The 24,184-nt window shown below is 38.5% G+C and overlaps 1 protein-coding gene across 45 annotated transcripts in view; it reads right to left on the minus strand.

Annotated features, from left to right (window-relative positions):
* Positions 1-4,326: 4,326 nt before the first annotated feature.
* The window catches only part of ABI2 (abl interactor 2), a 119,359-nt gene continuing 99,501 nt past the window's right edge, over positions 4,327-24,184 (minus strand). For 38 of the 45 annotated variants that reach the window (XM_032278567.1, XM_032278566.1, XM_032278565.1 and 35 more), the window contains one exon: positions 4,327-8,896. In XM_032278567.1, coding sequence (XP_032134458.1) covers positions 8,721-8,896 — 176 coding nt within the window. In that variant the 3' untranslated portion in view covers positions 4,327-8,720. The remainder of the gene's footprint in view (positions 8,897-24,184) is intronic. The other 7 variants (XM_032278555.1, XM_032278544.1, XM_032278554.1 and 4 more) reach the window with 2 other exon arrangements.

Here is a 24,184-nt window from a genome sequence, read left to right on the forward strand (position 1 = left end):
ACCCTTGTTACTCATCTATTCAGGGTTTCGACTTCTTCCTGGTTTAGTCTTGGGAGGGTGTAAGTATCCAGGAAATTGTCCATTTCTAACAGGTTTACCGGTTTATGTGCATAGAGTTGTTTGTAGTAATCTCTGATGGTAGCTTGTATTTTTGTGGAATCTGTGGTGATATCCCCTTTATCGTTTTTTATTGCATGTATTTGATTTTTCTCTCTTTTCTATTAATCTGGCAAATGGTCTATTCTGTTAATCTTTTCAAAAAACCAGCTCTGGGATTTATTAATTTTTTGGAGGGTTTTTGTGTATCTCATTCAGTTCTGCTCTGATCTTAGTTATTTCTTGTCTTCTGCTAGCTTTTGAGGTTCTTTTGATCTTGCTCCTCTAGCTCTTTCAATTTTGATGATAGGGTGTCGATTTTAGATCTTTCCTCCCTTCTCATGTGGGCACTTATTGCTATAAATTTCCCTCTAGACACTGCTTTAAATGTGTCCCAGAGATTCTGGTACGTTGTGTCTTCATTCTCGTTGGTTTTGAAGAACATCTTTATTTCTGCCTTCATTTCATTGTTTATCCAGTCAACATTCAAGAGCCAGGTGTTCAGTTGTTTCCATGAAGTTGTGTGGTTCTGAGTTAGTTTCTTAATCCTGAGTCTAATTTGATTGCACTGTGGTCTGAGAGACTATTTTTTTGTGATTTCCGTTCTTTTCCATTTGCTGAGGAGTTATTTACTTCCAATTATGTGGTCAGTTTTAGCATAGGTGTGATGTGGTGCTGAGAAGAATGAATATTCTTTGGATTTGGGGTGGAGAGTTCTTTAATTGTCTATTATGTCTGCTTGGTCCAGATCTGAGTTCAATTCTTGGATATCCTTGTTAATTTTCTGTCTCATTGATCTAATATTGACAGTGGAGTGTTAAAGTCTCCCACTATTATTGTGTGGGAATCCAAGTCTCTTTGTAGATCATTAAGAACTTGCTTTATGTACCTGGGTGCTCCTGTATTGGGTGCGTATATATTTAGGATCCTTAGCTCTTCTTGATAGATTGATCCTTTTACCATTATGTAATGCCCTTCTTTGTCTCTTTTGATCTTTGTTGGTTTAAAGTCCATTTTATCAGAGACCAGGACTGCAACTCCTGCTTTTTTTTGGCTCTCCATTTGCTTGGTAAATCTTCCTCCATCCCTTTATTTTGAGCCTATGTGTATCCTAGCATGTGAGATGGGTTTCCTGGATATAGCACACTGATAGGTTTTGAATTTTTATCCACTTTGCCAGTCTGTGTCTTTTGATTGGAGCACTTAGCCCATTTACATTTAAGGTTAATATTGTTATGTGTGAATTTGATCCTGCCATTATCGATGCTAGCTGGTTGTTTTGCCCATTAGTTGATGCAGTTTATTCATTGTGTCAATGCTCTTTACCATTTGGTACATTTTTGGAGTGGCTGGTACTGGTTGTTCCTTTCCTTGTTTAGTGCCTCTTTCAGGAGCTCTTGTAAGGCAGGCCTGGTGGTAGCAAAATCTCTCATGTTCATAAAGGATTTTATTTCTCCTTCATTTATGAAGCTTAGTTTGGCTAGATATGAAATTCTAGGTTGAAAGGCCTTTTCTTTAAGGATGATGAATATCGGCCCCCACTCTCTTCTGACTTGTAGGGTTTCTGCTGAGATCTGCTGTGAGTCTGATGGACTTCCCTTTGTGAGTAACCTGAGCTTTCTCTCTGGCTGCCCTTAGCATTTTTTCTTTCATTTCAACCCTGGTGAATCTGAGGATTATGTGCCTTAGGGTTGCTGTTCTTGAGGAATATCTTTGTGGTGTTCTCTGTATTTCCTGGACTTGAATACTGGCCTACCTTGCTATGTTGAGGAAGTTCTCCTGGATATCCTGAAGAGTGTTTTCCAGCTTGGATTCATTCTCTCTGTCACATTCAGGTTCACCTATCAAATGTAAATTAGGTCTTTTCACATAGTCCCATATTTCTTGGAGACTTTGTTCATATTTCACTTTTTTCTCTAATCTTGCCTTCTCATTTTATTTGAGTTCATCTTCAATCTCTGATATCCTTTCTTCTGCTTGGTCGATTTGGCTATTGAAACTTGTGTATGCTTCTCAAAGTTCTTGTGCTGTTTTTCATCTCCATCAATTCATTTATATTCTTGTCTAAGCTGTTTATTCTTGTTAGCATTTCATCAAACCTTTTTTCAAGGTTCTTTGTTTGCACTGGGTTAGAACATGTTGTTTTAGCTCAGAGAAGTTTGTTATTACCCACTTTCTGAAGCCTGTTTCATCAAACTCATCTCCATCCAGCCTTGTTCCCTTGCTGGTTAGGAGTTACGATCCCTTGGAGGAGAGGCATTCTGGTTTTGGATGTTTTCATCCTTTTTGCGCTGCTTTCTTCCCATCATCTTTGTGGATTTATCTACCTGTGGTCTTTGCAGTTGGCGACCTTCGGATCAGGTCTCTGAGTGGACGTCCTTTCTGTTGATGAAGTTATTTCTTTTTCAGTTTTCCTTCTAACAGGTTCCTCTGCTTTAGGACTGCTGGAGGTCCACTCCAGACCATGTTTACCTGAGGATCACCTGCAGCAGCTGCAGAACAGTAACGGTTGCTACCAGTTGCTGCTTCTGTTATCTTTGTCCCAGAAGGATACCAGCCAGATGTCAGCCTGAGCTGTCCTTTATGAGGTGTCTCTTTGGATATACGGGGGTCAGGGAGCTGCTTGAAGAGACAGCCTGTTCCTTACAGGAGTTCAAGTGCTGTCAGCTCCGTTGTTCTGTTCAGAGCTGCTGGGCAGGTACATTTAAGTTTGCTACAGCAGACCTCATAACTGCCTTTTTTTCCCCACATGCTCTGTCCTGGGAAGGTGGGGTTTTATAAGTTAACTTCCTGACACGCTGCAGCCTTTTTTCAGAGATGCCTTTCCCAGCGAGGAGGTAGCTTAGTCACAGTCTGCCAGCAGAGGCGTTGCTGAGCTGCTGTGGGCTCTGCCCAGCTGTTGTGTGAACTTCCTTGTGGTTTTGTTTATGGAGGTATAGTCAGAACTGCCTCAGTAATGGCGGTCTGCGTCAGTAGTGGTGGACTGCCTCAGTCATGGCAGCTGCCCTTCCCCCAGCAGGGCTGGAACGTCCCAGGTCCAGCTGTGCCTACTATGACTCTCAATCCAGAGCATTTCAGATTGCTTGTCGTTATGGGGGAGGGACCCACAGAGCCAGATCACCTGGCTCCCTGTTTCAGCCCCCTTTTTCAGTTGAATGGGCAACTCTGTCTCCCAGGTGTCCCAGACGTTCCAGGCGCCAGTTGAAATGGCACCCAGATTTGTTTTTGTGCGGAGAACCACTGCGCTGGCTGAAACAGACGTGCTTGAGAGTCCTGGCACTTTTCTGCCCGGGAATCTCCTAGTCTGTGGGCAGTAAAAATTCATTTGGAAATGCGGTGATTGCTCACCCACTGTGTTCTTGCTGGGAACTGCACTCCAGCGCTATTCCTATTCAGCCATTTTGGATCGTCCCCCCAGAAAATTCTTTATAAACTAGGCTCTTACAGCAACAAAGCACTGGCTAAGCTAGTGGTCTTTTAGACTCACTTTTGACCAGTCTGCAATCATTTTTAGTCGTCAACACCCATCGTCAGTTAAAAAAAAAAAAAAAGTACAGAATTGGAAATACTAACAATAAGAAGATTTGGAGGAAAGTGGTAAGAAAACCCAGGTTCAAGTGAAGCAAAACAGGATTAGAAAGTTCTTCATTAAGAGCAGCTGTCTTGAGGGGAAAAACTTCAGAGGTCAAATTTAAAGCTCAACATTTTAAATATCTGAAGGCTAAAAAGACTTCAGTAGTAAAAAGTAGCTCCCTGGTTCAGAGCAACAGGAAAGTCAAAGATTATCCCTAATGTGTAAACTCAGGTACCACCTTAGAAAAAGAGGTTGTTTATGTAAATAAGTTAACAAGACATTTGAATATACTTTGTGGGATTTTATTTAGGTCAAGTTCTTAGTACACGGCAACAATTCCAAATACAATTAAAAAATTAAAAAGTGATGTTCCTCCACTCATCTGGAGGTGGTTTAATGGCACACAAGAAACACTACTGGCAACAGACTGCTCCCTTAAGTTCTCCTGGGTGGTTTTTACTCAACTCCCTCATAGTATCACCAACTCCCTCCGGGAGCTAAAAGCACAACTGGCCAGATCACAAATTGTTTACATTCTTTTTTGTAAGCCATTTTTTTAAGAAAAATGGTGCATGGACACAAAATATGATAAAAACTTTTTCCATAGAATTCTTAAGTTGCAAAAGAGATTTCTTCATTTTAATGTGAAAATAAGCTTTTTTTGTTTTTTTTTGTTTTTTTTTTTTACAAAAAAACCTCAAGATATTCAGCAAGGATCATTTATACACAGCTAGGCCCTGTCGTTTCGTTGTATTTTTTTTTTTTTTTAGAATGACAGTCTCAACCAAATAGGAACAAAGGTCAGCACAAAGTAAACAAAGGTAATGAGCTCAATGCCTCCCCATTTAATCACTTTTATAAGGCTCTCTCCAATAAGGCTGCTGTGCTGTGCTCCTACCAGTGCTGAATTAATATAACATTCCTACCAAACACACCTTATGGGAAAGTGTTTATACTGAGTGTAGTTTTAAGAGGGGTAAAAATGAAGATTATTTTCACTAAGGTTGCAGTTAGTACACACCTTTACACAACTCCGATAGTATTTATCAAAACATGGCATACCTTTTCAAGTATATTCTTGAAAACATCAAATAAAACTCTTAACTTTTAAAGAAAAATACAGCACATTTAGTTAAGACAGTTGTGGTGCAGTGGAAAATTGACCACTGAGTGAGAACTCTGCTGTTACTAGCTGTTAACATGAAGAAAACTTACTTCATCAGTCAAATGAGACAACCAGAATTTTTAAAATCTCATCTAGCTCAAATTATGTGATTCTAAGTAAATTATATGGGGGAAATTATCACCTTAACACCAATCAGGAGTTCCTGGCCAAAAAGTCCAGAAGTGAACAGATCCCATTCTTTTCAAAGACTTGTCAGTCACCTGCGAATTCCTCCATCAAACCTTTTTCAAAGGCAAAGGTCACCTTCAGGACATAACATGCTCTCTCCACAAAGGAGAAAAGAAAAGGTAGTAAAAGATAAACACAGTTCTTAATTTCAGAAAGGTCACCTACTAAAAGAAAATGAACACAAAAAGATAAAAGCAAACTACCATCATTTTGATGCCTTTCAAAGAGAAAAGTAGTTATCTTCAACAAAAACTGCCAAGGAGTGCAGCTACGTTACACACATCACAGTAAAGATGCATAATATTCTCTAGCCAAATAATAAACACCAGTAGTAGGAAAAAGGAGGGGATGAAAATGTCTCACACCCAGTAACTTTTAGGGACATAGCAAAATTAGCAGGCCATTGTCAACTCTAAAATGGGAACAGCAGGCGCCTCTGAGGGAGATAGGAAGTAGCTCAATGATGGAAAATACTAAACAAGATAGCTTAAAAGATTCATATTTATTCCAAACGGCAGGCTGAATCAGATGTAGATTTTGACACATTGGCACTATTTTTGATTTATTGCTTTGGCCATAAGGTCAAAGACAACAAGAAAATATATTTTCATTCATATCCCCATGGACTTTCGATTACTAATATGACAAAAGAAAAAGACAACTATTCATTTTTTTTTAAGGGATGGTCCCACAAACTTTAGGAGGGAAGAATCCCCTCTCCCATTAGATTTCCTCTATCCTGATAACATGGTTGCTTTATTGGTGATCTTTTGGACTTGGATCATCTGTTACATTATTATTACACAGCATGGAAGATTTTTCTGCATTCATTTGGAATTCCTAACACCATCTTTTAATTTATAAAAAGATAAATGAGGGGAACTTACAATAAAACAAAAAATACTACCCTCACAGACTATTAATAGCATGCAATCTATGAAATATTACATACATTAAAAGTCTCCAATTACTGTGCGCCTATCCTGTCATCACACAGTATCCTTCCAAGACAATCTATAGAATTCAAAACTGTACAAAAATTTTAAAGTGTGCAGAAAATCCAACAGGTATTGTTTGTAAAACAAAGATCATACACACATTAGTACTAAATAGGGAAAAAAAATCAGCAGACCCATGGACTTCCCCCTGCTCCCAACCACAGGTCTTCAGTATAAAGGACTTCACCAGTGTCTTCTGCACTCCCCCATCCAGCAGAGGTCCAACAGGCCAGCTGCATTCCTGCTGACCGCCACCAACTCTGTTTTCTGCACAGTTGTCTTCTCTGCTGTAGTGGTGAGCTGTGGGAACTACTTTTTTGTTTTTGAGACGGAGTCTCACTCTGTCACCAGGCTGGAGTGCAGTGGCACGATCTCGGCTCACTGCAACCTCTGCCTCCTGGGTTCAAGCAATTCTCCTGCCTCAGCCTCCGGAGGAACTGGGACTACACGTGCTCGCCACCACACCCAGCTAATATTTGTATTTTTAGTACAGCTGCGGTTTCACCATGTTGGCCAGGATGGTCTCAATCTCTTGACCTCGTGATCTGCACACCTCAGCCTCCCAAAGTGCTGGGATTACAGGTGTGTGCCACCACACCCAGCCTGTGGGAACTACTAGTGGATTTCAAAACACCCTCTGCCTCATTAATCCACTAAGCTTTCTCAGCAAAAAGCTGTTTAAATAAATAAGGGGAACATCTAATTTCAAAACAGTTTTTCTAATTATAGACCAGTACACTAAGGAGAGCTTAACCTATCCAAGTATAGTTTAGTTTGGGTCCATAATGGAGCTAAAGGCTCAGAGGACATTCAGGGCCATTACACTGCAGGAAAACAAGGAATAAAGGATGTAGGAATGACCTTAAAAAAAGCAAGAAGTGGAATGTATACAGGAGGCAAGTTAATGAAAGCTAACAAATACAAAGTGTTGGGAAAATCCAAAAGAAAAATAGCTATTGTAACTTGAAATGCGTTGTTAAAAACAACCTTAAAACAAAAAGGTCTTAATAATCTATAGCAGGGTCTCAATTAAATGCTCTTGTTTTATGTTCAGATAACATTTACAAGTGGAATATTCTATCTACATCATTCTGAATTTCCTCACACACTACTACACTTGTTCATTTTTCAATCAAGTTCCTCTTTCTGAACTTATTCAAGACCTCGTTTGAAATATATGAAGCTATTGCTTTTCCCCTTTCACCTAGCACAGGGAAGTTACTTGGCAAAGCTCTATTCTGGCCAAGTCACTGGGACTGAGTAGAGCCCACGTTAGCAGCTCTGGGCCTGAATAGGGCTGGCCCACCATCACAGCAACCACCTACAAAGAGGTAAGCCCTCCTGGATTTTTTCAATATTTCCTATACTGACTACAGTAGAGCAGGTTAAAGCCATCTGCCCTACAAACTCCATTGAATCTGAAGCTGTATTTATTGTACAGATAGGGGAAATGTGTTTTGTTTGTGTCAAAGTTATATTACTTTTTATCAATGTGATTAGATACGTATTTTGGCCTATTAATCTTATTCATGATATTCTTAGTCTGAGACAGGTTTAAATTCTGACTAAAAGCAGATGCTTAAAAGTCCAATAATACAAAATCAGGAGAGTATTACCTTTTCTGCAGCTAAGTGAGCCAATGATACAGCAGCAACTAATACTGGCCATTAATCACATCCAGAGAGCACATTAATACACCTTTTATTCCCAGTGACTGTCAAGAGACTTGAAAATAACCACTATTCTCTTCCAAATTAGAATACGATTTTCTAAATAGTGAAAGAAGTGATCATCATAGTTGGTCTGAACTCCAAGATCTACTCCTCAAAACAACACCGACGGCAAGGGTTCAGGATGCCTGCTAAGAGCATTTCCACAGTTCAGTCTCTTCAGAACCTTAAGGACCTTCACACACCCACCTCCACACATGAACCAGCCTACCACACTTCACATCTGGGTACACCGGCCATTAGCAACAGTGCAGTCTCATGCAGCAGCACATTAAAATCAAATGGTGGCAATCGTTTGCCACCCTCAGAATGTTGGGAGACTTTCACATTTCATCATCCTTATAATCCACAAACAAATATGAAGGGATGCAAGTGAGTTCACCATGCACTCGTCTGGTGCACTCAAGTGCTGAGAGAATGCAGAATTTACAGTGTTACAGAAGAAAAAAGCCATCTGAAATAATAGTAAAAATGGTTAAGTGTGGTATTTAAATATTGGTTCCCTCCTCTTCATACAAGTGGAAGAAAAGGGGGGGGCAGGGTACCAACTGGGCCATGAGGTTACCCCTTAGCACAGCAATGAAGAACATCCAATGCCACAGATTCTGCAGGAGGAGAAATCCCAAGGGCATACAGTATTCCTGAGAAAGATCCCAGATTTTTCTGAATCAGTCTTAATCTGATTTGTTTTGGCTACACAGTTATGTTGTTATACCTCTGACATATACAAAAAATGGTCACTTTATTTCAATCCAGACAACTCAGCATAGTACAAATGACGGCATAAAGATCCATTTGTTCAGACTCAGCTTGCTTTTGTTTTTAATACTGGGGGATAAACCAAAAAAAAGTGTAATTTTTATCATTTGTATCCTTCATTCTACTTACTGGAGTGGAATCTCCAGGGCCTTCAGATAATCTGGGAAGACCTGACTATTCCTGTGAGGCAAGCACATCCCTGCGGAGCTCTACTCAGAATAATGCATGATAGACTCAACATAATTCCCAGGAAAAAGCCCAGTCACTCCATTCATAACTCCCTCATACCAACCATCGTCATTCTTCTTGATGACATAAATAATGGCTCCTTCCTGAAAGGACAGCTCATCTTCCTTGTCCTTTGTATAGTCATAAATTGCCACAACTGGGAGGGAAGAAAAACAAAATAGGATGTGAAAGAGAGTAATATTCCTAGAAAGACAGAAGCAAGCAGGTGAATATCTATCCTTTCCCAAATCCTGTAGCACTCATTCATGGTGACTTTCTACACACCAACCAAAACGTATTTTTTTCCTAAGTAATACCCAGTCATATACAATGAAATTCCATATTCTACGGATGTTAGGCTTTACATTGAGTACAAATGGTGAAAAAGGACATTTAATCAAATGTGCTTTTGATTAACTTTCAAGAGCCTACAGGAAAGTACCTCATTAAAGAGATACACAATCCTATAATCAAGAAAGATGGCTGTTTCTTCATCTGAACTTGTGTTGAGATACCATATTTGGTTTAAAAAAAACCGAAAAGCTTTTCTTTACCTTAGAATTATACTAGTGCAATGAGATACACTATGAGAGACAAGTGAGAAACCTGACAGACTAATGAACAGCAGATTTCTGTCTTCTTCCTCTCACTCTCTGGAGCCTATGCCTCTTCACTAAATAGAATGGTGGTTGAATTTCCCCAAGTTAAATGTATGAATGATGGGAGTCTGCTACATATATTCTTTCAAAATATATGCTGCATTATGTCAAGCAATTTAATATAACCATAATAACAGACTAAAAGTGCCAAGAAAACCAAGATACCTATAAGCCCTCCTGTGATTTTCATTGCTTAAATCACTTGGTAACTTGGCTCTTTCAGTCATTATCTGTGGTTATTTCAACTGTTATCTTATTTCAACCAGATAATCTCTGGTTCCCAAGTATTATATCAACTTCAACAGTTTAGTTATACTGGGATATCCTGTAACTTGCTCAAATCCACTTGAAGAGTTATCCTTTGCTCCAACCTCTTATCTCCTGTACCTTTTTTATAGCACTCAATGAAATCTCCATCTATCCATTGTTCTGAGACAAATATACTGTCTTTGTTAGTTTCTCATGTGACCTTATACCTCACGTAAATAAATGGGAAACAAACCACAACAAGGACTTTTGATATAATGTAATGTGCCCCAGTTAAAGAAAATTTGTTTCTGGCCTGTTTTAATAAAAATTAAATAGCTTCCTTAAATTGTGAATATTTTCCATTAGAGTGATATAGTAGGAACACCAGAATTTTTTTTTTTTTTCTGAGACAGTCTCAATCTTAATGCCCAGGCTGGAATGCAGTGGCACCATCTCAGCTGACTGCAACCTCCGCCTCCCAGCTTCAAGTGATTCTCCTGCCTCAGCATCCTGAGTAGCTGGGATTACAGGCTCATGCCACCATGCCCAACTAATTTTGTATTTTTAGTAGAGATGGGTTTCTGCTATGTTGGCCAGGCTGGTCTTGAACTTCTGACCTCAGGTGATCCACTTGCCTTGGCCTCCCAAAGTGCTGACATTACAGTAGTGAGCCATCTGCACCCGGCCAGAAAATAGAGGATCCTTGCTAGGAAGAGATCAGCGTGCATTTCTCAATACACAACCAAATGCCTGAACACAATCAAATGTAGTTAAATGGCATACAAGTTTAAATATAAGAAAATACAATTTAGAATATTTAGCATTTCTAGTCAAGCCAGTATTTTCTACTGTTTTTTTAAGGAACGATAACATTGCTGATGCTTAAAGAAATGCAAACCTTTGGCTGGGCATGGTGGCTCATGCCTGTAATCCCAGCACTTTGGGAGGCCAAGGCAGGCAGATCGCTGACGTCAGAAGTTTGAGACCAACCTGGCCAACATGGTGAAACCCTGCCTCTACTAAAAATACACAAATTAGCTGGGCATGGTGGTGGGCGCCTATAATCCCAGCTACTCAAAGGGCTGAGGCAGCAGAATAGCTTGAACCCGGGAGGCGGCAGTTGCAGTGAGCTGCTATCAGGCCACTTCACTCCAGCTTGGGCAACAGAGCGAGACTCTGTCTCAAAAAAAAAAAAAAGAAAAAAAAAAATGCAAACCCATGAGAAGTAATTCAGAAGAGAATATGAAGCCTGTTGTAACAGAGATGTTTAGAAGTGGGAAGTTAGTAAACTCTATGTACATTCATTTTCTTCTTTAAAATGTAGAAACTGCCAGCCTGAGCAACATAGCAAAACCCTAGATCTACAAATACAACAAGAACCACCACCAAAAAAAAAAAAGTGGGGGGGGAAAATTAGCCAGGCATGGTGGCGTGTGCTTGTGATCCCAGCTACTTAGGAGAATCACCTGAGCTCAGCAAAGTGAGGCTGCAGTAAGCCGTGATTGTCCCACTGCACTCTAGCCTTGGTAACAGAGTAAGATTTGTCTCAAAACAAATCAAAAGTAGAAACTGGATTAGGTAGAATTTACACTGAACATGATTCCAGAGACTCTGTTTATAATGGTATGTAGCTGAGAGTTTTAACAACTGTTCAACATTTTTTCTTTTGCCAAAATTAGTATTCACTATTTTAAAATTAACTTTTTTAAAAATCAGAAATAAGCTGTTAAGAATATTCATTTTCTGGCTGAGCACTGGGGCTCACACCTATAATCCCAGAACTTTGGGAGGCCAAGGCAGGAGAATCTCCTGAGGCCATGAGTTCAAGACTAGCCTCGGCAACATAGCAAAACCCTGTCTCTAAAAAAACAGAAACAACAAATTAGCCAGGCATGGTGGTACATGTCTGTGGTCCTAGCTACTTGGGAGGCTAAGCAGGAGAATCACTTAAGGCCAGGAAGTTGAGGCTGCAGTGAGCAGTGAATGCACCACTGACTCCAGCCCGGGTGACAGAACAAGACCCTGTCTCTAAAACACATAATAAGTAATTAAAAAAAAAATTTTAAGGATTTTTAAAAGAATATTCATTTTTGACTCCAGGGAAAAATATACACCATGCTGGGCCTTCTAATTTTAATCCTATAATTTTATATGAATATGCTGCAGAGTAAAAGGTAAAGAATAATGGTATCATACCATTAGAAAAGGACCCAGACTGGGCTGGGTGTCGTGGCTCACACCTGCAATCCCAGCACTTTGGGAGGCAGAGGTGGACAGATCGCCAGGTCAGGAGTTTGAGACCCGCCTGGCCAATATGGTGAAACCCCACCTGTACTAAAAATACAAAAATTAGCCAGTGTGGTGGCATGCACCTGTAGTCCCAGCTATTCAGGAGGCTGAGGCAGGAGAATCACCTGAACCCAGGAAGTGGAGCATGCAGTGAGCCGAGATCCCGACACTGCACTCCAGCCTGGGTGACAGAGTGAGACTCCACCTCAAAAAGAAAGAAAGAAAGGACCCAGATTATCTTCTCTCTCATAAAATAAGTAAATTGAAACAAAGAGCAGCAATCTAAACATAAAACCCTCTACACTATAAATTCCTGGAGGTAAGAACCCATCCCTTACTCATCTCTGTGTAACCCTATCATCGAACACAAGGCCTAGCTTTTTGGATACTTCCAAATACATCTACATTCTACATTATTCAACTACAGAGGCAGTAATAAATATAACTTAAATACATATGGGGAAAAAAATAAGGTGATATTAAAGTAACAACAACGTACAACAAAAGGTCCAAAAGGAGACTGTTACATAGAAGTGACGATCTGAACTAAAAAGACTGACCACCAAATATTGTAGGGCATTAGCAACCACGCCTAGCAATTAAGTACCCTAAACCGGCAAGCCACTGGAAAAATCAGAATGCTAGCAAGATTATCCATTTCAATATGTCGTTTGTATTAAATTACATATTGTGAGTTGACACCATTTATATGGCAAATGAAAAGTTCATCCTAAGTCAGCAAAACTTCATTTAACATACTTTGGAATTTATGTTATAACTTGCCCTAAGGTGCGGCAAAGTTAACCTGGACACTATCAATGAAGAGTTGGTTAAACCACTTAACAGTGCATTCTAAGAAATGTTTTGAACCTACTGGAGATGCTGTTTCTATGAAAATAATGCCGCTTAACTAATGCCATATTCCTTCTGCCCCTACCTCTCTAATGAAACTATGACTTGAAAAAAAGTGGCCTTCTACTTTTGAGTCTCTTCCCAGTTCTTTTCCTAACGTTCCTGTAGTGTTTGGCCATGATGATTACCTATGGCCTCTTCCTGACATTTTCCTCCATGGCTTCCATGACAGTGTCTTTTCCCAGTTCTCTTATAACTCTTCAAGTTTATGTGAAGCCAGGAAACTAGGAGTCATCTTTGTCTTCCCCTTACTCACTCACCTTCCCCCACACCCCCAAGTCCTGTTAATTCCACCTCTTAAATCTCTCAAATCCCAACACTTCTCTCCATCATCATGGTCACTACCCTAGTGTACCCATCTTTAAAATGGAGTACATTTATGACTCAGGGTACCTGAAGATTTAGAAAACCTGCTTAGAAAGCAGTATGGGTAGCAGATAGTTTTATAGAGACTCTAGAGATTTTCTTGAGACAGGGTCTTACGCTATTGCCCAGGTAGGAGTGCAGTGGTGCAATCACAGTGGTGCAGCCTTCAGACTCCTGGACTCAGGTGATCCTCCCACCTCAGCCTCCAGAGTAGACGGAACTACAGGCATGCCTGGCTAATTTTTCTATTTTTTGTAGAGATAGGGGTATTGCCATGTTGCCCAGGCTGGTCTCAAGCAATCTGCCAGCCTCAGCCTCCCAAAGTGCTAGGATTATAGGCATGACCCACCGCATGCACCTAGCTCTCTTTCTAGATTTTCTAATCTTGTAAGTATGGCTTCCTAAAATTGATCTGCTTGGGATCATACCTTCAGTCAAGAAGTCGTAAAGTTTTATTTTTTTGTCCTTCTACTTAAAAAAAAGTACAGTGGTGGACTGTCTTAAAAAGTACAAAACACTGAGTGCCAAAGGGACCATTCAAAATAATGGTGTTGACATTAAAAGAATCACTCCACTGACTGAGTAACCTAATGCATTTGCAAGTCAGGTGCTCCATTCCTTTGTTTTTAATAAGAAAAGACCTTGATGATACATCATCAAACATGATTTTTGAAGATAGGTTATTTGATTTTTGACAATTAACTCTGAAGGATTTTAAAAAGTGGAGTGTCAATGCCATGTGAAAAGTCCTCCTATTTGCATCTGCTTATTCATGTGAACAATGTTTTCAGCACCACTACCTCAGTCGAGGCCCTTATCTCTTGCTTCAAAATTTATCCAAAATGGACTTTAAAACTCCTACTTTCCATCTCCGATGCATGCTATACTATTATCAGGTATCTCCGAAAAAAGTTACATAAGTACATGGGATATTATCACTAACCTTCTTAAAATCCTCCACTGCCATTTTTTTTTTAATCCAACACCTTGACATGGTAATTCCTGGCCACACACCACCTAATTACAGCTTACTTCCTTTGTCTGCTCACATCACTCTCTCTCCCTACAACCCACCCCTGCCCTCAGGCACTGGACACTGCTCTGCCCCAAACAGCCATGCCCTCTCACTCAGGGGATTCCCTTAGCTTGAAAGACCCTTCTCCTTTCTCTCCTCTGCCTGAGAAACTCCTATTCATTCTTCAAGGCACCACAAATGCCATGTCCTCTGAGAAGCTTTCTAGGAATCCCCCAGAAAGAATTAATGGCACTATTTATTTTTTAACAACCATTAATAGAGCATCCATGCTGACTTTTAGAGGTACGAAGATGAACCAGATAAGGGACTGTCAGTCTTGTGAAGACAGAAATGTTATCTGACAATTCCTATATATCATTTATACTTCTTAGCTAAAAGTTGTATCACTGAACCAGAAGAACAAAAGAACAGATGGCTTTATAAAAGACATAAAATGGGCAGTAAAGAAGTTGTTCCCAGGGAGAACTTAAAGCTCATAAACTATAAAGCCAAGACAATCCTAGGTCTACCAGATGCCAGAGCTCAAGTTTAGGACAATGGTTGAGAGTGTGGGCTCTACAGTTAAGCCACCTAGTCAAATCCCAATTCTAACACTATTATAGTTTACAGTATATACTTAACTTTCCTAGGCTTCTTTTTATTCAACTATATAATGGGAATTATAATACAGCTAACATTTCAAGGCTTTTTTTTTTTTTTTTTTTTTTGTGAGACAGAGTTTTGCTCTTGTTGCCCAGGCTGGGGTGCAATGGTACAATCTCAGCTCACTGCAACCTCCACTACCGGGGTTCAAGCAATTCTCCCGCCTCCCAAGTAGCTGGGACTGCATGTCCACCATGCCAGGCTAATTTTGTCTTTTTAGTAGAGACGGGGATTCTCCACATTTCATCAGGCTGGTTTCGAACTCCCAACCTCAGGTGATCCGCCCGCCTTAGCCTCCCAAAATGCTAGGATTACAGGCGTGAGCCACCAGGCCTGGCCCAAAGCATTATTATATTAAACAAGGCAATCCACATAAAATACATAGCACATGGCCTTGTAGATGGTAAATATATAAATATTAGCTTCTTTTATAGTAGCTATTATGACACAGTCTTTTCTGTAACAGGGTAACACTGTCTGCTACATTCTATAACATATTAAGTTATCTTTGAATTTCAATTTCCTAGTTTGCAAAATGGGGAGACCACTTTACATACGTAGTAAGTCTTGCATTATTGAGGCACATAATAATACATGAAAATATCTGTTCTCAAGTTGAACCAAGATGCATACTTACATACATTATCTCCACTTGGCTAGTAGGAGCAGCGATCAATGATTACAATAAACCTTTTCCTATGGCAGTGGTTCTCAACCTTGGAATTACCTGAGGAACTTTTAAAAAAAGTCTGATGCCTGGGTCCTACTTCCAGAGATTCTGATTTAATGGGTATGGAGGTCTAGACATATTAAATGCTCCTCAGGTGACTCTAATATACAGGCAGGGCTAAGACCCAGATCTTGAAGTCTCAGGCAACAAAATGAGTCATCAGGCAACAGCCTTAACATTTTATGCACACTCAAAAGAGCAATCACAAGTTAAGCACAATTGTTTTTGCTTGCTTGTCAAGTAGGGTATAAAGAGTGGGACTTACTTGGTGTTCATGTTTTGAAAGACTTGAACTTACCAGAGATTAAGCCAAACTTTGAAAACATCTTAGGGAATGGTTCAGCCATATTCTTTCAAACTTTTTAAAAAGAGTTAGTTGGACAGAAAAGCTTACTTTCTTCTCTTAAAGTCCCTAGGATTTTTACATGTCCACAGAAGAGTTGATTTTTTAAAAGCAAACCTTTCATTGTACTTTTCTCCTAAGGAATAATCTAAGCCGGTTCTTCAGAGCTGCAAACCTCATCGCTTTGCCTAGAGCTAGGGAATTTGCCGAGGACCACACACCCGTGTAACTTGGGCATCATTTTTTCCCCTTAAAATTCCTTTAAAGGTGTAATTCAGACAAAAATACAACCACTCTACATGTAGAGTTTGATGAGTTTTGACAAATGTACACAATTATATAACTATCACCACAATCATCATATAGAATATGTCCATCATGTCGAAGGTTCCCCTTTGCCCCGATATAGTCATCTTCCTTCACCCACCAGCAATGGTTCCCAGAAACCACTGATCTAATTTCTTTTAGATAGAATCCAAGTCTGAGTCTTTTGTGTCTTGATTCTTTCATTAGCATAACACTTTTAAGATCCATCCATATTGCTGCCTATACAAGTAGTCTGTTCCATTTTGCTGCTCAATAGCTTTCCATCGATTGGATGGATATTCCAGAATTAGTCACCAGTTGAAAGACATCTGGGTTGTTTCCAGGTATTGGCTATTATAAACAAAGCAGCTATGAACATCTGAGTCCAAGTGTTTGTGTGAACATATGTCTCCATACCTCTTAAGTAAACACACAGGAAGGGATTGCCAGATCAGATGGTCTAATATGTCTAACTGCTTAGTAAACTGCCAACAAGTGGCTGAAACATTTTACATTCTTACCAGCAAAGTTTAACAGTTCAAGTTTCACCATGCCTTCCAACACTTATTGTCAGTGTTTGTAACTGCAGCCATTCGAGAGCGTATGTATTAATAGTAGTATTTAGTTTGGTTCACTGTAGCTTTAGTTTGCATTTCCCTAATAACTAATAATGTTGGGTATCTTTTCATTTGTTATTTGCCACTCCTTCATCTATTTGGTGAAATGTGCTTAAATCTTTTTCTTTTTCTACAAGTTGTCTACTTACTATTTTTCAAATATTTTTTCCCAGTTTATGGCTTGCTTTGTCATTTTCTTAACACTGTTTTGACGAAACATTTGAGATTTATAGTTTTTTCTTTTATGCTTCATGTTTGCTGTGTGTTCTCTACAGAATGTTTTTCGTAATCCAAGATTACAAAAATTTCCTCCTATATTGTCCTCCAGACATTTTATAGCTTAGTTTTTACATTCAGGTCTAAAATCCACTTCAAGTTAATTTTTATATATGGTAAGTAAGGGTGGAGTTCCATGTTTTCCAAGTGGATATCCAATTTTCTTGAAATATTTGTTAAAAACACTATCCTCCCTCCCCACTCCCCAACTCACCCCCTGAATTACCTTTGGCACCTTTATTGAAATATATGGATTTATTTCCGGGTTCTACGTTATATTCCATTGATTTTTGTTTCTACAATTATACCAGCACTGTCTTGAATATTGAAGCCTCAGATAACCTTGAAATCAGGTAGGTTAAATCCTCCAACATTATTCTTCTTCAGAATTGTTTTGACTATTAGGTCTCTGCATTTCCATATAACATTTAGAATCTCTTGTCAATTTCTCTAAAATAGATTGCTGGAATTTTTATAGGGATTGCATTCAATCTGTAGTTCAATGTGAGGAACATCAGTCTCTTAACCATAATGATCAAAGATCACGGTACATGTCTCAATTAACTTAAGGCCTTCATTAACTTACCTTAATATTTTACAGTTTTGTCATACAGGCCTTGCATATATTTTATTAAATCCCAAGTACTTCATATTTTTTATGTTATAAATGGTATCTTTTTGTAAATTTCAATCTCAAATTGTTTGTTGCTAGTATTCAAAAATGCAATTAATCTTGTATAATGACCTAGTAGCCTTCAATCTTGCTAATAAGCATGGGTTTGGAGTGCAGTAGTACAATCTCAGCTCACTGCACCCTCTGCCTCCTCCTGGGATCAAGCTATTCTCCTACTTCAGCTTCCTGAACAGCAGGGCCTACAGGCATATGCCACCACACCCAGCTAATTTTTTAATTTGTTATTATTGATTGATTGGAGTACTGTGGCACCATTCTGACTCACTGCAACCTCTACCTCCCAGCCTCAAGCGATTCTCCCACCTCAGCTTCCTGAGTAGTTAGGACTATAGGCATGTGCCAAGATGCCCAGCTAATTTTTGCAGTTTTTTGTTTGTTTTTGGTAGAGATGGAATTTTGACATGTTGCCCAGGCTGGTCTCAAACTCCTGGGCTCAAGTGATCCGCCCACCTCTGCCTCTCAAAGTGCTGGAATTATAGGTGTGCACCATGCTCAGCCATAAGCTTGCCTTTTTTTTTTTTTTTTTTTTTTTTTTTAATATTTAGTCTCGCTCGGTAGCCCAGGCTGGAGTGCAGTGGTACAATCTCTCCTCACTGCAACCCCTGCCTCCTGGGTCCCAGTTCAAGCAATTCTCCTACCTCAGTCTCCCAAGTAGCTGGGATTACAGGCATAAGCCCCCATGTCCAGCTAATTTTTGTATTTTTTAGTAGAGACGGGATTTCACCATGTTGGCCAGTCTGGTCTTGAACTTGTGACCTTGTGATCCACCTGCCTCGGCCTCCCCAAGTGCTGGGATTACAGGTGTGAGGCACTGGGCCTGGCCCAAGCTTGCTTTTTAATAGATTTCTTAGGATTGTCTACATACAAGATCGTATCTTCTACAGATCTGCAATGATTTTTTTTTTGGGGGGGGGGGGCCTTATTGCACTAACCGGCACCTCTGAATGTTGAATAGAAAAGATAAGAGCAGACATCATTGCCTTGTACCTGACCTTAGAAGGGGTACCATTCAGTCTTCATATGTAAGTATAATATTAGCTGCAGGTTTTTCACAGATACCTTTGATCACGCTGAAGAAGTTCCATTCTATTCCTAATTTTCTAGAATTTTTGTCATGGATAGGAGTTGTGGACTATCAAAGTAGCTTCTGTATCAACCGAAATGATTGTATGTTTCTTCCTTTTAATTTGTGAAGATGGTGAATTATATACACTGATTTTTTAAATGTTAAATTAACCTTGCATTCCTGTTATAAATTCCACTTAGTCATGACGTATTATCCTTTTCATGTATTGCTGGATTTCGTGTGTAAAAATCTTAAGAATTTGTGTGTCTATGTTTCTGAGGAATAATAATCTGCGGTTTTCTCTTTTATAACATCTGTAATGTTAGTATCAAGGTAATGCTGGCCTTATAAAGCCAGGTGAGAAGTATCGTCTCCACTTCTATTTACTGGAAAGATTTATGTAGTATTGGTTTTTTTTCCTTAAATGGTTGATAGAACTTCCAGTGAAGCCATCTGTGCCTGGAGTTTTCTTTGTGGGAAGGTTTTAAACTACAAACTCAATTTCTTCAAAATATATAGGGTTATTTAGGTTACCTATTTTTTTAACCTATTTCTTTTTCAGTAAGCTTTGGTATAATAGTTTGTGTCTTTTAGAGAATTGATCCATTTCATCTAAATTGCTAAATGTGTAGGGATAACTTTATTTATTATCTTTTTAGTATCTGTAGACTCTGTGATGACGTACCCTTTCATTCCTGATCATGGTAACTTGCATCTTCTCTCCTATAAAGCCTTCCCTTCCAATATACCCATTCAATGCTATGAATTTCCTCTAAATACTATATCCTATACATTTTGATATATTGTATGCTTATTTTCATTAAGTTAAAAATATTCTCTAGTTTCTCTTGTGATTTCTTCTTTGAACTAATTTACTTAGTAGTGTGTTGTTTAATTTCTAGATATTTGGGGATTTCCCAGATATATTTCTGTTGTTTATTTATAAATTCTATTGTGTTTGGAGAACATACTTTGTATTATTTCAGTCCTCTACATTTCTTGAGACTTTTGTTTATAGCCCAGAATATGGTCTATATAAGTGAAATGTATTCAGTGCATTCATACACTTGAAAAGAAAGTGCATCCTTGCTGTTACTAGATGAAATGACCCCTAAATTTCAATGAGAGAATGTAGTATTGTTCTTGTCTTTCTAAATCCTTACTGATTTTCTGTTTCTTCTCTCAGCTTAGAGGGGAATGTTGAAATCTCTAACTGTAATTTGTATTTTTTTCCTTTCAGGCTTATCTATTTTTGCTTCATGTATTTTGCAACTCAATTATTAGGTATGCATATATTTATAAGATTCTTGATATCCTCTTTATTAAATAACTCTCTTATCATTATGAAATGCCCATCCATTATTGCAGGTTATATCCCTTGCTCTGAAATATACTTTGCCTCATATTAATAGAGCCATTCCAGCTTTCTTTTGATAAATGTTCCATTCTTTTTACTTTTGCCCAAAAGTATTCTTACATTTAAAAATGGATTTCCTGTAGACAGTATATAACAATTGGGGTCCTTTTTATCCAGTCTTACAATCTCTGCCCTTTAATTCAGTTCTTTTTATCCAATCTCACAATCTCTGCCCTTTAATTCAGCTTCTTTAAACATTTTACATCTGATGCAATTATTGATACGGTGAGTTTAAAAAAAAAAAATTTTTTTTTTTTTTTTTTTTTTGAGATGGAGTCTCACTCTCTCACCTAGACTGGAATGCAGTGGCGTGATCTCAGCTCACTGCAACCTCCGCCTCCCAGGTTCTAGCGATTCTCCTGCCTCAGCCTTCTGAGTAGCTGGGCCTATAGGCGCATGCCACCAAGCCCAGCTAATTTTTGTATTTTTAGTAGAGATGGGGTTTTACCATATTGGCCAGGCTGGTCTCAAACTCCTGACCTCAGGTGATCTACACTCCTTGGCCTTCCAAAGTGCTGGGATTACAGAGCCACCATCATTAACATGTATACCTTATATATACATGGGAGGAACCCCAGAGAAATGAATAGCTAGCATGGATCTATATATGGTGTCCTTTAATCTATCTTGTTCAAATTCGTTTCATTTTTTGTCTCTTTTGAACTATTTTATATTTCCTACTTGTTTTTTGCTAAACCTCTGTTTTCTTTGTTCTCATTGCTTATTCTAAGGTTTGCAATATACATCTTTATCTCACTCTATTTTCAAAGAGCATTCTACATCATAGGTAGTATATGAACCTTACATGAGTATACAGTTGACCCTTAAATTGTATAGGTCCATGAGTTTGAACTGTGTAGGTCCACTTACATGTGTATTCAACCAAATGCAGATCAAAAATATAGTATTTGTAGGATGCAAAACCCATGTATTACAAAGGGCCAACTTTATGTATATGCAGGTTCCACAGGGCTGAGGGACTCGAGAATACATTAATTTTGGTATACCTGCGGGGTCATGGGACCAATCCCAAGTGTATTAAGGGGGGACTATACTTGTGTTTCCCTCATTATTTATGCTAGTAAATACTTTTGTATTCACTCTAAATAATAAATAATTTTATTAAATAATTTACGTAAAATATTATTTAATTAATAATATTAAATATTATTTAATAACATTAAAATTTATGTAAAATAATAAATTATTTTATTAAATAATAAGTTATTAAATAAATATAATTATTTATTAAATAATAAATTATTTTATTGTTTATATCAGTGATCTTCAAAAGAGACTAAGATATGGGGAAATGTCTTTATATTTACCCAGGTATTTACCATTTATTCTTCACTTCTTCTTGTAGACCTAAGATTTCATCTGCTATCACTTTTTACCTGGAAATGTTTATTTTAGTATCTCTTAGCGTATATCTACAAGTTATTAATTCCTATGCACCCTTCCTGTTTTGGTCTATAAAGATCTTTAATTTAGGAAGGATATTTTTGCTAAGAAAAGGACATTGGGCCGGGCGCGGTGGCTCACGCCTGTAATCCCAGCACTTTGGGAGGCCGAGGTGGGTGGATCACAAGGTCAAGAGATCGAGACCATCCTGGTCAAAATAGTGAAACCCTGTCTCTACTAAAAATACAAAAAATTAGCTGGGCATGGTGACACGTGCCTGTAATCCCAGCTACTCAGGAGGCTGAGGCAGGAGAATTGCCTGAACCCAGGAGACGGAGGTTGCGGTGAGCCGAGACCGCGCCACTGCACTCCAGCCTGGGTAACAAGAGCGAAAGTCCGACTCAAAAGAAAAAGAAAAAGAAAGGGACATTGGGTTGACATTTTCCTTCATTACTTTAAACATTTTGCTCAATTCTCTGACTTAACAGCTTTTTGATGAGAACTATGCAGTCATTCTTATCTTTGCTCCTTTTTATGTAATGTATTATTTTCCCTCTGATTATCTGTAAGATTATCTGTTTTTTTAGCAAATTGATTATCATGTGCCTTAGCAAGATTTTCTTTGTTTCTTCTATTTGAGGTTTACTGAACTTCTTGGCTCTTTCAGTTTATAGTTTTGTGGCAGGCAACTTCTAAAATAGCTCCCAATGATTTCTGCCTCATAGTATTCATGCCTTTCTGTAATCCCTACCCCTTCAGTGTTGACTGATCCTATTAACTTGCTTTAATGAACAGAAAATGACAAAAATGACAGGTCATCACTTCTGACATTAGTTGAAAAAAAGACTAACTTGTGTCTTGCCTACATTCTCTTTTTAGCTCTTCTTGCTCGTTCATTCTAATGAAGTTAGCTGCCATGTTATGAGCTGCTCTACAGAGAGGCCTACGTGGTCCAGAATTGTGGGCAGCCTCTGGCCAACAGCCAGTGAAGAAACCGGGGCCCTCAGGCCAACAACCCACAAGGAACTAAATCCTGCCAACAACCACAAGTGAGCGTGAAAGCAAAGTCTCCCTCAGCCAAGCTCTTGAGATCATTGCAGCCTCAGCTGGGTACCTTGATTTCAGCCATGTTAAGAATCCCTGAATCATAGGGCCCAGCTGGGCCATGGAGAGACACTGGGAAATTATGTTTTGTTTAAACCACTAAATTTTGGGAATAATCTGTTAAACCACTAAATTTGGGGAATAATTTGTTAGGTAGCAATACATAATATAGTTTTCATCAAATGTGGAAACATTTTTTTCTATGATCGTTTCAAATCTTTTTTCTTTCACATCTCCTGGGGACTCCAATTACATACATATAAAGACTATTTCATCTTGTCTCACATGATCTATTATTGTCCTGTTTTCCTTTTTGTCTTTTTTTTCCCCTTTTTTCTCTGTGCCTTATTTTGGATAGTTTCTATTGTCATGGCATCAAGGTTGCTAATACTTTCTTCTGCAGTGTGTGTTTTATCTCCAGAAATATATGGGTTTCTCTTTCTCTTTTTAAAGATATATTCTATGTCTCTCTCATGTTCATGTTTTCTTTTACTTTCTTGATCACATGTGGCATTTATAGTAGCTACATAAGAGAAAAAATTATTTCCTTCTCTCTGGGGGTCATAGTCTACCAGTGCCTCTTGTTCAATGTCTGAAAACCATTATTTTGTGGGGCCGTTTTTTTTAAATTCCTGTTTTAGGAGGGAGGGTAAACCTGATTACTGTTGCTCTCTCTTGGCCTGAAGTGGAAGCCTATTTATTTCTTTATAAAAGTCCTCCAAGTGATTCTAATGTGTAGCCAACTTTGAGACCTAGTGGGTTAGAAGCTTTGATTTTCTTAAAAGAAAAATTCCTTCTAGACAGGACACATTTTTTTCTGAGCGGATTAATCTTGATGAATTTGAAAGCTTGTGTCCCAAAGTGCTACACTGTAGTTAGCTAATATCAAAGAAACTTTTCACTAAAAGAAATGTCCAATATTACTTGGCAAAGAAACTGAGAAACCATTATTCTGTGGAACAAAGTTTTGTATGGAGACATTTAAACTGAAGTATCCAATTATAAGGTAACACAAAGTAATGTTCTAAAGCATGGAGGTAGGAAGAATGATGTGAAAAAATAATCTTCCTGAGGCCAAAGGAAACAGAAAACCACTTATAGAAACTAGAAAAAACATGTCCAATAGGAACAATATAGGTAACCATCACTTTTTAAAAATCAAATATTCACAGAATTTTACCAGTGTAACTTTCAAAATCATGAACTTTGTAAACTAAGTAAAAAGGCACAAATACAAATAAATAAAACTTCACTTAGTAAAAAATAAACAAGATTCTCTTCAGTATCAGCAAATTTCATTAGTTCTATGTAGAGGTTTCTTCCCATCTGTCCAGA

This window comes from Sapajus apella, unplaced genomic scaffold (assembly GCF_009761245.1).
Source record: "Sapajus apella isolate SASKATOON/1434 unplaced genomic scaffold, GSC_monkey_1.0 scaffold10, whole genome shotgun sequence".
Lineage (NCBI taxonomy): Eukaryota > Metazoa > Chordata > Mammalia > Primates > Cebidae > Sapajus > Sapajus apella.